The 13,438-nt window shown below is 41.7% G+C and overlaps 1 protein-coding gene across 1 annotated transcript in view; it reads left to right on the top strand.

Moving 5' to 3' along the window:
* Positions 1-13,438, top strand: part of PGM5 (phosphoglucomutase 5) — a 145,534-nt gene that overhangs the window by 119,717 nt on the left and 12,379 nt on the right. The window contains exon 10 of the mRNA XM_081151150.1: positions 1,099-1,233. Within this exon, the coding sequence (XP_081007276.1) occupies positions 1,099-1,233 (135 nt within the window). The remainder of the gene's footprint in view (positions 1-1,098; positions 1,234-13,438) is intronic.

Here is a 13,438-nt window from a genome sequence, read left to right as displayed (position 1 = left end):
TGTAATTTTGATGCGGTTGCAGGAGGCGGTGGGTACTGTGGGTACCCACGCCACCATCTTGTTGTCTCTGCCAAACTGGTGACATTTCAGTGCACAGAATGACTCTCAACTAACTGAGCCACACTGGCCAGGGTATGAGATATTTTTAATAATGGCTTATTTTTAACAAGCAAGATTTGAGACCAGAGAAATTTCAAGGGTAAATTTCTTAGGGAAAATGTCTAATATCAAAGTTACCTGAGATTCCCACTTTTTCTGAAGTAACAAATGACCAGACATACTATTTTGTTCCCTACTTTTTCTTCGGGGTCTTGTCAACATGCTTATTTATAACAATGACTTTATCAGTTGTCTTAAGAAAACAAGTTTCCTTCAACAGAAGTCACTGTCTGATTTTACAGTTATATTTTTAAAATATCATTGCCACTAATAAGAAAGGCATAGAGAATGGGGACATTCTGAGCCAAAAACATATTAATACTGAGCAGCACTGAGGTACAGCCACAGCTCTGTCTCCACCCCACCATGGTAGCCAGGTCTTTCTCGTAAGAAGGAAGGAGAGAGGCAAAAGGATGGGGATGTCAATAAGAGCTGTCAGAATCCAGCTGAGGCTCTAGTCCTGAGCATTTCATTGCAGGGTTCCCTTACTGCCAGAAAAATGTGGAAACAAGGAAAGAAACAAAGATGAACTTAAAGCAAAGCCTAACATCACATGGTGGTGACCTCAACATGGGTAATTTGTTTTACTGTAATAGATAAATGGCCCAACTCCACTGCATCTAGGTTTATAAGGGATGAACTTTGGCCCTTATTACCTCCACCCACATCACAAGACCAAGGAAACTTGAGCATTTATTCACAGTTTTGCTCTTGCCCTAGCATTAACCACAAGGCAACAGAAATAGAATAAAGAGATTAATGGGTAATTTTAAGTAGCCTCTAGATTCACATCATGGTCCTGCTTTGGTGAGTGTTGAGAGCCAATTATAAATTGTCATGAGCCTGAGCATCTCTAGATCATAGAAATACGCTGATTTCCTTCTTTTTACCTGTGTACTCATCTGTTCACTGATCCATTCTGAATGTCCTTTGTCCCAGGGCTTGAGGATCATTTTCTCAGATGCTTCACGGCTCATCTTCCGGCTCAGTTCTTCCAGTGGCATGCGGGCCACCATCAGACTGTATGCAGAGAGCTATGAGAGGGATCCCAGCGGTCATGACCAGGAGCCACAGGTACCAAAACAGAGCTGTGCTCCCAGCAGTGTGTGTTTCATTGCTTCTGGCAAATTCCAGGAGCTCCTGTATGCCTTTCATGGGAGTGTTTTTATTTTCTGGAAAATAAATTCCATATTGATACTTCCATTTGAAGGAAAAACTTAGGGTGACTCCAAGCAAATTTAATTCATTCACTGAAGTGTTTGAAACAAAAAAAAAAGTTCTCTAGCATCTATGATGAGTATAACATTTCCCAAACAACTTGCCTCTCTTGACTGCTCTGCATTTTGTTAATTGGGATGACATCAAGAAGAGGTATAGATAAGTTAGGGAAATTTTGTATAGATACGTTAAGGAAATTTTGAGTTAGAGTTATACTGGTCAAGCTACAGAGCCTTGACTATGCTCATGTAAATTATGAGTCTTCAGGTGTTTGGAAAACTCTGGGTTGGACCATGACCTTAAGGTGCCAATATAGATGCTACTCCAGGCTTCCTCTCTGAGACTGCTGCAGAGCCCAGCATGAGAGGGACTATGGCTGGCCTGAATTTAAAGTCAAGGGAAGACACTAATGAGGCTAAGCCAGCCAGTATTTGGCAAAGCCCGTTTATGTTGTCAACAATAGAACTAATTAAGAGCTCACATAGAAAAATAATAAATAGCACAAGCATAGGCCTCCCCACTCCCATATCCATTAAAGCTCCAGGCAACATTAATTAATACCAGAAAGGACACACTGTTAGGTGCTTCCAGCTACACTGCTGGCTGCCCCGTTCTTTTGCTCTTTATTTCAACCTGGGTTTTGAAGCAGGGTCTTTGATGATTTCTTGAGATCAAAACTTTGGCTCCATCTGCAGTGCATCTTTTGTGAAACAGAGAAGTAAGGAAAAACTCACTGCTTCTCATTTTACAGTTGCTCAGAATTTCCAGTTATAATTTGCCATAGTTGTTCCTTGGATGGAAAAGGTGCCAGGGAAAGTTTTCTTTTTTTGTCAGTACTTTAGTGGGGGGTTTTTTCATGGTATTTTTCTTTGGAGAGACTCAAAGAATTTTGGAAAATGGTACCATAGATCCCTACACCTGACCCTGCAACTAGAAGATGTGTCTGGAGTAAAATTACCCCAGGTGGGGAAGTAGAGGCCTAGGAGTTTGAGAGCTGCTATCCGGATCACCTAGAGCACCAAGGGGCAGAGCACATGGCCAGTATCAAGTCCTTGGCCCTGCCCTCTGGGGAATCACAGGCTTCCCATGCAGGGATGGGCCTCGCTCGGCCAAAATGATTTGTTAGTGAGTACATTTCACCCAGGAGAGTACAAAATCATGCAAAAATTGGAGGTTTACCCTCTCTTTCTATATTAAACTCTTGTCTATATCTCATGTTTGGGAAGCAAGATTAAAGCACGACCCCAATGTCCAGAGCTACATACAGAGTGAGCAATGATATTCCTGGCCTCAGCAACTCTGACTCACTCTAACTCAAGCTTATTTTTTCTCAACATTCTTTTTCTTATTTGCACACAGTAAGTAGTTATATTTTGCTTATTTTTACTTACCTTCAGCACTGATTGCAGAAGTATCTATATAATGTCTAGGCCATTAGACATGGGTGAAAAGAATCCTATACACATGTTTTCCTCTACCCTTCTAGGTTCTCCTGGTTGATCTAACAATCAAATTGACGTGAGACAGATTAGCAGGAGTAAAACAAGTTAAAGTTTGATAATGTTTACCTTCTATATACATGGGATAGACCCAGAAAACTGAGTAACTCTCTGAAATGGCAGAAGCTACCACCTTCAATAATGTTGCCAGCTTATAAGACAAAAGAAGATTTTGAGGGTGGAAGTGAGTTATGAGAGGTTACCAGCAAAAGCTCAGTAAACAAGGGTAAGGCTATTGTGCAGATCTAAGTCCTTGCCTCTCCATTAACCTTCTAGAGTTAAGGTCACCCCCCTCTTTCTGGTAAAGTGATGGAGACACACTTACAAATACATGTCTTTCACTAAAGGGTAACCTCAGTTTTTAGAGCTTTTCCTATGTCTACAGTTTCTTAAAAATAACCAGCTAAAATAGTCCTTATGACAAAGAGACACATTTTGGGGTGGCAAATTTGCTCTCCTACAAGTCTCTCTCTGAGATGGTCTAAAAAAAGTGGTGCCCCCTCCCATTTGTATAGTCAGGGTCAGGGCAGGCTACCCCCAAATATCCCACACTGGCATATTGATTACTTTGAATTAAAGTTACTGGACCAGCAGCCAGTGCAAGAAGGGCACATTGACCCTCGTTGTCTCCTAGAATGCAGGAAATAAATCTCTCCTGTGAAAGGTGTCCTCCTTGATCCAAGGGGGTGGAGAGAGACTCCCTGATGCCTAAAGCTAAGGAATTTAGAGCCTAGAAGCCTGTGTAAACAAACCTTATTTTTTCTCATTTACCTCCCAGGCCTTTTTCTGTTTCTATTTCTTACAAATAAGCATTCAAAACTAAGTTTCTTTGTTCTGTCAAATCTTTACAAATTTATTGTTTCTTTGTCTAAAAAAATATAAAAAGGTGGGCTGGCTCATCATTTCTCTGAGTATTATTTATGATCTCCTGTGTGCACATATTAAGTTGGTTTTTCTCCTGTTTATCTGGTCTGTTTCAATTTTATTACTAGTCCAGCCATAAGAACTCAAGGAGGGTAGAAAGGAAAATTTCCCCCTCCCTTATAATATATATACTTCAATCTGTGGGTAAAATCACCATTACTGAGTATTTTAAATGGTTGGGGAATCCTTTCATTGATATTGATCTTCTGATTGCCAGTATTCTCTCCCTTTCTAATCATCAACAAGGGTTTTCTCAGACCTCGCTAGGTGGTCCTCACAGTATTTAGCATATGGCCTAGCTAAAAATTTTATATTAAAATAGAACTCCTTATTAAATAGTATGATAGTGATTATACTATTTGTTTTAAGTTAATGTTTATTTAAGAAATAATTTATTGCCTACATTCAAAAATACTTTTTAGAGAATTCTGTCCACATGCACTTAGGAATTGGTGGTGAGGGAAGGAAGGAGATTGGAGGGCCCTGATAAGATGAGAAGGTGTATTAAAGTGCTATATATCATTGACTCACCAACTTATGCCCTATTGCATAAATCAAGATATAAATGTAGAGTGAGGTTTTTAAACCTTACATCTAAATCCCTAAGAAAAGGGAAACGATTCTCTCAGGAGGCTCAGTGTCTCAATTACTGCTGAACTACACCTAAGCATTTAACTTTGACTATTTGGGACCTCCGGACAGCATTGTTTTCCAGGGCCACCTGCTTCTACCTTAGAAGAGCTCTGGAAGGAAAAGCCTCTGGTTAACTGTTAACAGAGATCAAAGATAAGGCCTTCTCCTCAAGCAGCGAGTGTTACTACTGATTCAGGGCCTGGCCGGGAAACACCGGCTTGGGTTGCTTTCTCAGCGGCAGAGCAAACCCCTCCTGCCTTTTTGGCTGGCTCTGAGCGGCAGTTCAGAAAGCTGAGAACAAATAGCCCTCCCCCACCCCCACACTGGCACTTGCACTCACACATCCATTAAAGCACCTCTGTATCTGCAGAGATCCCATTGATAATCTCATTCCAGTTCACCAGGTGTTTTTGAATGCTTCACCCACTCTAACACAATACCCATCGACATTCAAGTTATTTAGCAGGAGGACTGGAAAGTTCCTTTCAACTGCCTTTGTTAGCATCTGGCTATATTACTTTGAGCTGGGATAGTTTCTTTTCCAGACATTTTAAACACATGTGAACAGAACTTGTTTTAAACATTTATGCTGTAGTTGCCTCATGGAAGTATTTATAACTATCCTACTGATGCAACTAGGAAAACTTGTGATGCAATCTACATGCACATAAGTTTCTTTTTCCGCTTATAGATTTTTCCATTTGGGTCCGTTTGTATAATAGTGATTATACTATGTGTTTTAAGTTAACCTAAAATAATGTTTTACCTACATTCAAAAATATTTTTTAGAGAATTCTATCCACATGCACTTAGGAATTGGTGCTGAGGGGAGGAAGGAGATTGGGAGGGCCCTGATAAGATGAGAAGGGGCTTGCTTTGCCCTCTCTGTGTCCTTGGTAAATCAGGAAGGAAAGTTTCCAAGGCCTATTTCTGAAAGATTATGTAGTTTTAAAAATACAAGATTACTTTAATTGTACTGGCAATCAGTAGACCTTCAACAAGCCCTCAAACCAGCTGGTAGTAATTTGGAAAAAGGGGGTGAGCCAAAAGTATTTAAATTCACAGGTAACCAGAAATAGTCCAGTTCTTTCCATTTTCTTTCCCACCAGGTGTATTAGCAGGGCTGCTAAAATAATGTTTTATTCACTTTCTTTCCTTGTGCCTTTCAGCCTGTGGGTGGAGTAGCTAATGAACAATAAAAGAGCCTAAAGGAAAAGGAAGTAGAAGTTTTGTTCAGGGCTGCAAAAATTAGGCTGATAACCAGTTCCCCGCTAATCAACAATTGGTTTAGGTACTTTATTTGCAGAATATCACTGGGCCCCACCCCACCAGACCCCAGCCCCTGGAAGGAGCCTGATTTTCTCTGACCTTCTTTCCCACTGAGGAAATTTATGTATGTATTTCTGATAAGCTGTACCTCGAAGTCTTTAAGGAGTAATATCCAAGCACCAGGAGTTCCTCTGTATTGGATTCATCTGTCTAAGCAAAGGCCATCTGTCATTTTGTGCTACCTGCTCTTATTATGACTTTATAATCCAGAAATATAAAGTACAGAGCCATTTTGTGTTATGTTGGGAGAGCATCTCATTTATCATCTAAATTGGGATACTTTTAAGAGGGAAAGGGGCACTAATAATAATAGTGAGACCCTCCCCAGTAAACCAGGACATACAGTTACTCTAGTCACATGCCTTTGTGCTGTCTTAGATCTGCACATCTCCTTCAAAAAGGGGTTTCCAGGAGCACTAGCAATTAAACCTAGTAGTACAGAGGGAACATGAGGGAGTGAAGCGTTAGATCAGTGGTTCTGACCCAGGCTGCACATCACAACGACTTGGGTGGCTTGGTAAAAACACACAGACCTGGGCCCCACTCCCAGATGTTGTACTTTTATTGTTCTGGGGTGGAGCCTATATGTTTAAAGCCTTCCCCAGGTGATTCTCATTAGAGAAGTTCCTCTAAACTTTAACGTGTATGTTAGTCACCTGGGGATCGTGTTAAAATAAAGATTCTGACTCAAGTCTGAGAAAGGCCAGAGAGTCTGTATTTCTCACAAGCACTCCAGAGTGATACTGTGTTACTGGTCTAGAAGCCATACTTTGAATAGCAAAGAGTTATATGAACCGTGAAGCCCTAATAGCAGGACCTTGAATTCTTTAAAATTGTAGAAAGGGCAACACCTGTTTTTAGCGCCCTTCCGTGCGTGGGCTGCTGGCCTCTAGACTCACATCTCCAGTTGCCCGCTTGATTCCACTTGAATGTCTTCTAGGCGTCTTTAACTTGCCATATGCACAGTTGAACTCCTGCCAGCCTCCCAGAATCCTCACCCCACCCGAAAAAACCCTGCTTCTTTCAATTCTTCTTCATCTCAGTAAATGGTGGCTCCATCCTTTTAGTTGGTTTGGCCAAACCCTAGGATTGATCCATGACTCCTTTTTTCCTTTTTCTCATAGCCCGTACTGACCTTCAGAACACGAGGGGCTCACCCCTTCTCACCACCTCCACCATTTCTAGCCTTTAGATTAGTGCAGTGGTCTCCTCACTGGTGTCCTTCCTTCCACTCTTGCCCACTCCCTGCCCACACCTAGTCTCAGCACAGCAACCAGAGCAATGTTTTGAAGACATGCTGGATGACCTCATTGCTCTGCTCACATCACCCAGTGGCTCCTCATCTCACCCAGAGAAGAGCCTCAACCCTTACCATGGGCTTAAATGCCCTACTGGAGATTACCTCCGACTTCATCTCCTACCTCTCATTCCATTTCCCTCTTCACTCCAGCATTGTTCTGTGAACATGCCAAGAACACTGTCCCTCATGACACCTGCAATGGCTATTCCCTCTGCCTAGAGTGCTTTACCTTCCAGTATCTGCATGCCTTTTCCCTCACTTCTTAATATAAAACAGTCCTCACACCCAAGTACTGCTTACCTCCCTTGCAGTGCTTTACTCTTCTCAATAGCACACGTCCCCATCTCATATATGTCTTAATTTGTTTGTTTAGTGGTTTTATTGTCTGTCTCTGCCCAGTAGAATGAAAGCACCAGGAGGCTAAGGCTTAGTTTGTTTTTTTCACTGTATCCCCAATGCACAGAATACCACCTGGCATATGGGGTGGGCAAAAGTAGGTTTATAGTTGTGAATAGGCAAAACAAAATTTATTCTTGTACTATTTATTAATGATTTATTAATTTCCATATGAACAACTGTATTATTTTCCATATGAACAACTGTAAATCTACTTTTGCCCACCCCTGTAGGCAAATGTCCACTATAATTTTGCCCAATGAGTGAAATACTCAGTGTTAATTACTTTGGAATATCTCAGACTGATTATATCACCCAGGAAACTGAAATATTCTGTACTCAATATGCACTTCGTTGCTACCATCAGATTTTCTCTTATGACTGAGGGTTTGAATAAAATCAGTTGCCATTTTAAGGTCCCTACAATGTGCTAGGTACCCCTCCAGATACTTTAGATACATTCACTAACTTCTTAGCTGTTCCAGAGGCCCCATAGTAGAATTATCATCATGCTTTTGCAGGGGAGGAAACTAAGTCAGGGAGCCATTCAGACCCATGGAGCAAGTAATTTCTGGATTGGAGATTTAAACTTGGTCTTATAACAAAATCCATGTTGTCCATGCTAACGCTTTAGGTCTAGAGGAAATAGAATTTCTTCTTACCTGTGCTTGAATTCAAGGCTGCAGCTGGAACCTCAATTCATTGTTCTTACTGAAATGTTTTTTTACTCATGCCAAACAGCTATCTGATTCTTAGACACCAACTGGGTCCCCAACAATTCAGTCCAGTTCTGATAATAACTATGCCCAGTTAGCCCAGACCTCCACAGATTAAAAGGGCTCAGTCCCACAAGACTGCTCCCCACTTCAGACACCAGCTGCAAATGGTGTGCCAAGGTTACCTACATTTCTGCCCAGCCAACTAAAAAGTCAGGGGTCTTCGTGATCTTCCACTCCTCAGGCTTGCTAATTTGCTAGAACAATTCACAAAACCCAGGAAAGCTCTTTGCTTATTAGTAGTGGTTTATTATTAAGGATACAATTCAGGAATAGCCAAATGGAAGAGATGCATAGGACAAGGTGTGGGGGAAAAGTGTTTAGAGCTTCTGTGCCCTCTCCTGGCCCACCACCATCCCACCACCTGACGTGTTCATCAGCTCAGAAGCTTTCTGCACTCTGTTGTTCAGGAGTTTTTAGGGAGGTTTCATTATGTAGGAATGATTAATTGAATTGTTGGCCATTGGTGATTGAACTCTTCCTTCAGCCCTTCTCCCTGGGACGTTGGGTGGGGTAGAAAATTCCAATCCTTTACACCTGCTTGGTTCCTCTGGCTATAGCCCTCATCTTAAAGCTATCAATGTAGGGGCCCACCAAGAGTTACCTCATGAGCATAAACTCAGGTATGGTTGATAGGGTCTTATTGTGAATAACGAAGGACACTCTTATCACTCAGGAAATTAAAGGATTTGGGGGGCTCTATGCCAGGAACCAGAGGCAAAGACCAAATATACTTTTTTATTATAGCACATTTAATAACTGTAGATAAATGTGAGTGTTTTGAACGCAACCAGTTTTCTCTCCCTTAATTTGAATTAGCAATGAATATGCTTTTTTAAAGTAATTAAAAGAATAATGTCTTAAATACACATTGGTTATGTTTTATAGTTAATAGGAGATCTGAAGTGACTTGGAGAATAAAATTAGAAATTGAAATAATATATGTGATGTGGAAGAGTTGGACACAGAATGGAATCTGGAAGTGACATATAAATGGACATTCACTTTTCATGACAAGACGAAAAATTACATATGTATGTATATATATTTGTGTATGTGCATATGTATATATACACACACACATATATACATGGTTTTGGAATCATACTAGATGAATGTATATGAAAAACATTATGTTGTTATTTTTTAAACCTGCACAAGGATGTATTAATAGCCATATCTGCAAGGACAAACATGAGGAAATACTTCATTTTACTTCTCAAGGTATGATCTGTATTGCTGTAATTTGGAAATATCAGGGAGGGTGGAGTGATGTAGAGAGAGTTTAGAAAAGAAACATGTGGTTAAAGAGTTGGGATGTAAATGCTGTGACCAAGTTCATAGCTGGCTTGTTTTGTAAGGAAGAGAGGCATTGCCTGGAGGTCTTTAGGAATTTAAATAATATGAGACAGAGAAAGATGACCAGCTGTTCTCCACAACTAATGAATATGTGATTTCAATAAATAAACTCAAGCTGAACTGGAAGGGATTCAAATAGACTATTAGAACAATTTCAACTGTGAAGGCTTCCGCCCAATTAAGATGGTTGGTTTGTGCTTTTCTAGAAGTCTCTATGGCCACATAGATTCAGATGATTTTTAAATATGGGCAAGGGTGGAGAGGACAGAACAAGATAACATCTCAAGGTATTCTTTGGCCTTAAAATTTTGGCTCTGTGATTAAAAAAATTTTTTTTTTTAAAGAAACAAGTTGTGGTCAGGTGGGTTAGATTTCCCTCTAGTGGTGTAGAAAGGAATTTCGTACAGCTTCTTTTCACAAATGAGTCATGTGGACCTGAATTAAAGTTGAGAAAGAAATAAAGATGTATAGGTTTTCTATGTTTCTGCTCATTTAGGTAAACTACCCCCTGGAAAAACAAAACAGGGCAAACAGTCCTTCTTTTCCTTCTTTAGATATTGAAATGTGGACTCAGGCTCTATTACTGTGGATGGATTGCTTTCCCTGGAACTGAGAACCATTCCTGGATAATCACCTGATAGAGTTTGGAGCACTCCCTTGGGCTGGGAATTTGGCAGGTGTTTCATAGGGGCTGGTGACTCTCACAGTCCAGGGCTGCTTTGGGTGTTGATGATAGTGGGACTTTCCTTTGATCTCTGCTGGGTCAGAACTCTCTTCAAGGTACTGAGTGTGTGCTGGCTCGGGGAAGGGACATTCTAGGACTTGTGGGGAAGTGTGTGTCTTGATGACAGCAACTGGCACTATAAACTGCTCATGTCAGTCCCACCGAAAGAGTCTATCTCAAATCCCCCTTTTTGGAAGTATGCACAGAAGAGACCCTTATATCAAATCTTAGAAGACTCTCAGTTCCAATTTCTCCCAAGAGCCTAGTGGCTTTAAGAGGCAGAAGAGCTAAAAGTTGTACCTTGATCCTGGCTTTAGGTCAATTTTGGATTAAAATTTAGAGACCCGAAGCTCTGGAACAAATGATACTTCCCCTCCACACTTCCCCACATGTAGTTCAAAATAAAAACAAAACTAGCTTTAAAAATAAATGTAAGAAAATCTTACAAAATGTAATTTTTTTCTTTTATGATGCTTTTTTATTTCAGTGCTTCTGCTTTGCTGTGCTCAAAGCACATGCTTAACCAGTTACTGGTTAACCTGGCACTATTTAAGTCCACAATCAGAGTCTTGCTGGATCTTGTTTACTCAGCCTGAAAAGGGAGCATGAATGAATTTGCCTTGGTCACACAAGTACAGAGGGTCATTGGCCATAACTTCTCTCACCATATGAATGGGTGTGACAAGCTGTGGCCAGCATAATCTGGCTTTGCCAGCATACTCTTTGTTCCAGCCAGGATGCACAGCACAACCAAGTTTCCATGCCTTTCAGCAGAAAGGTACACCAGCTCACGAACTGGTGGAGAGGAGAGTGCCTTTCTATGACAGGTTGTAAACCATTTGTTTTGCTCACAAATTATAGTGTATCTTGGCAAATGAACACTGATGGTAAATCTGGAGGTAGCCTGTGATCTTCAGAAAAATGCTCTGGACTATGCTATGCACTCAAGCAACACCAAGAGAAGAAGGGATGGCCTGGGGTCCCTACCGTGGTCATGCTGTTTTCCCATGGGGAACAAAAGATCCAGGCAGCTGAGAGGAATGTGGCTGTTTTAGCTCCACTGTCTGCTCTTGGCTGAATTTTTTTAATTTATTTTTTTGAGGGAGGGAGAGACAGAGAGACAGAGAGAGAGAAACATCAATTTTTGTTGTTCTACTTATTTATGCATTTATTGGTTGATTCTTGTATGTGCCCTGACTGGGGATCAAACCTGCAACCTTGGTGTTTTGGGATAATGCTCTAACCAACTGAGCTACTGGATCATGTCTGCACTTAGCTGATTTTAATTTTGATGTCCTAATCCTGGAATGAGAAATCCTGTTCAAGATGCAAGTGAGGAAGTTCTCCATCCTTTGTTTTTGACTCCCAGGAAAGCTCAGAGGTATGATAAACTCCAGCACAGCAGCATTTCTATACCAAAATGCCTTAGGGCTGGAAGGAAAGCAATAAAAGTTTATGATATTCTTGTTAAGAGGTTTTTTGGTTTCCTTTATGAGCATTTTTATTGGTAGAAATCATCATGTGAGGCACTGTTTGGTAGGTTGGAGCCTCTGTACTCCAGACTTAATGATATGGGAATGGGAGGTAAATAAGGCTAAGAGAGTGTTTTAAAATGAAGGTTTTATTATGGTTCAAGAATGGTGAGGCCAACAAATTAGGAGATGATTGCCATTGGAAAGACAGCTTGTTACTCACTGTTCCCAAGAGGAGGGGACATGCCATGTCATACCCTGCAGGGCCACACAGGAAGCACCAGGGTCAGTTATGAGGCAGGAGTGGGAGAAAATGTAGGAAAAAGCTTTTATTGTGGAAAGAAATAGGCAAAGCAGGGTAAGAAGTTTCAGGATTGGATAATTTGAATAATTTCAGCAGGCTCCGGGACATGGAGACAGTCCCTAGTTGTCTGATACCTGGCCCTGGGGTGATTAGAGCTGGTGGACAGTGGTCTGAGAGTGAGAGACCAGTAAAGGAGGTGGTTGGTGTTTGGGCTTCAGATTGGTTGGTCTGCATATAAAAGATGTGCTCCCAGGGGAGCTATTGGCTATCTCTAGAAATTAGCTAACTTCCAAAGGACAGTCCCTTCCAGTGTCAGCAAGGTCCCTAAGTGTTAGCTCATAGGAATAAAATACATGCTTAATACAGAGAGGAAAAGACAAAACCACGGTCACTTTTTCAGGTGGGTGAAATTGTTTGGGGGCACCAGGATTTTGTTTTGTCAAATACCATCGAGGCCAAATGGCCCACTGTTCAAAAGTTGGGCTTTGGAATCATACATCTTTGGTCTTGAGCCCCAGTTCTGCCATTTTCAACTCTGCAACGTTGGGCAACTTAATTGCTATAAGCTTCAGTACTTAATCAGTCAAGTAGGAATAAAAATATGTAGTAGGTATCCTAGGATACCCAGTAGCTCAGTCTCCTTGATCACTTGAGCTGGGTATTGCAAGAATGTCCCTTGTATGGGTTATGTGGGCCCTCCTATTGTAATTGAGTCTTGGTTGCTGTTGGCCCATTCATGCATGGGGCCAACTCTCATGCTGGCTGACTATGGGGATCAACCCCTACCACAATGTACGAGCTCCTATGCAGGTGCTGACCACACAGCTAGGAATTTGCTGCAGCAGGGTCTAGTGCCTGCCAAGATCTCCCTTTGGATATTCTGCTTGTGAAGCTAATTGGATCCTGCTCTGATGTTGTCTGAAGCTGGCCACTGTGTGTGTTGGTTCTGGGACTCTTAGGAGGGACTCTGGTGCAGGCCAATGTCAGACACTGCCTGTGGCTGGCCCTGGGCAAACTGTTTGGAGCTACAAAACAATCCACAGTTTGTGGCTTTCTCTGCTGCACGGGAAGGACCAAGCTGTGCACCAAGGCTGGCTTTTACCAAGACCAGTTTCAGGGGCAAGTCAGCAAAAGTCCCAAGGCGCCCCAAGATCTGTCTCCACCTGCTGGCTGCCTGTTTAGGCTCAGTCATTGAAAGAGCCTCTGGTGGTACTCGAGTTGTGTAAGATAGGTTCTCAATGAGTCACTAGGTAGGGGCAAGTGGTGTTCACCAGGCCGATACAGGTTCAAACTCGATGCCAGTGCTGGGTCTGAGGCCGCTCAGCAAGTGTCCACCTGCTGGGTG

This window comes from Miniopterus schreibersii (assembly GCF_964146895.1).
Source record: "Miniopterus schreibersii genome assembly, chromosome: 11".
Lineage (NCBI taxonomy): Eukaryota > Metazoa > Chordata > Mammalia > Chiroptera > Miniopteridae > Miniopterus > Miniopterus schreibersii.
Note: the sequence above shows the minus strand (reverse complement) of the source record. Positions and strands in the feature narration are given on the sequence as shown.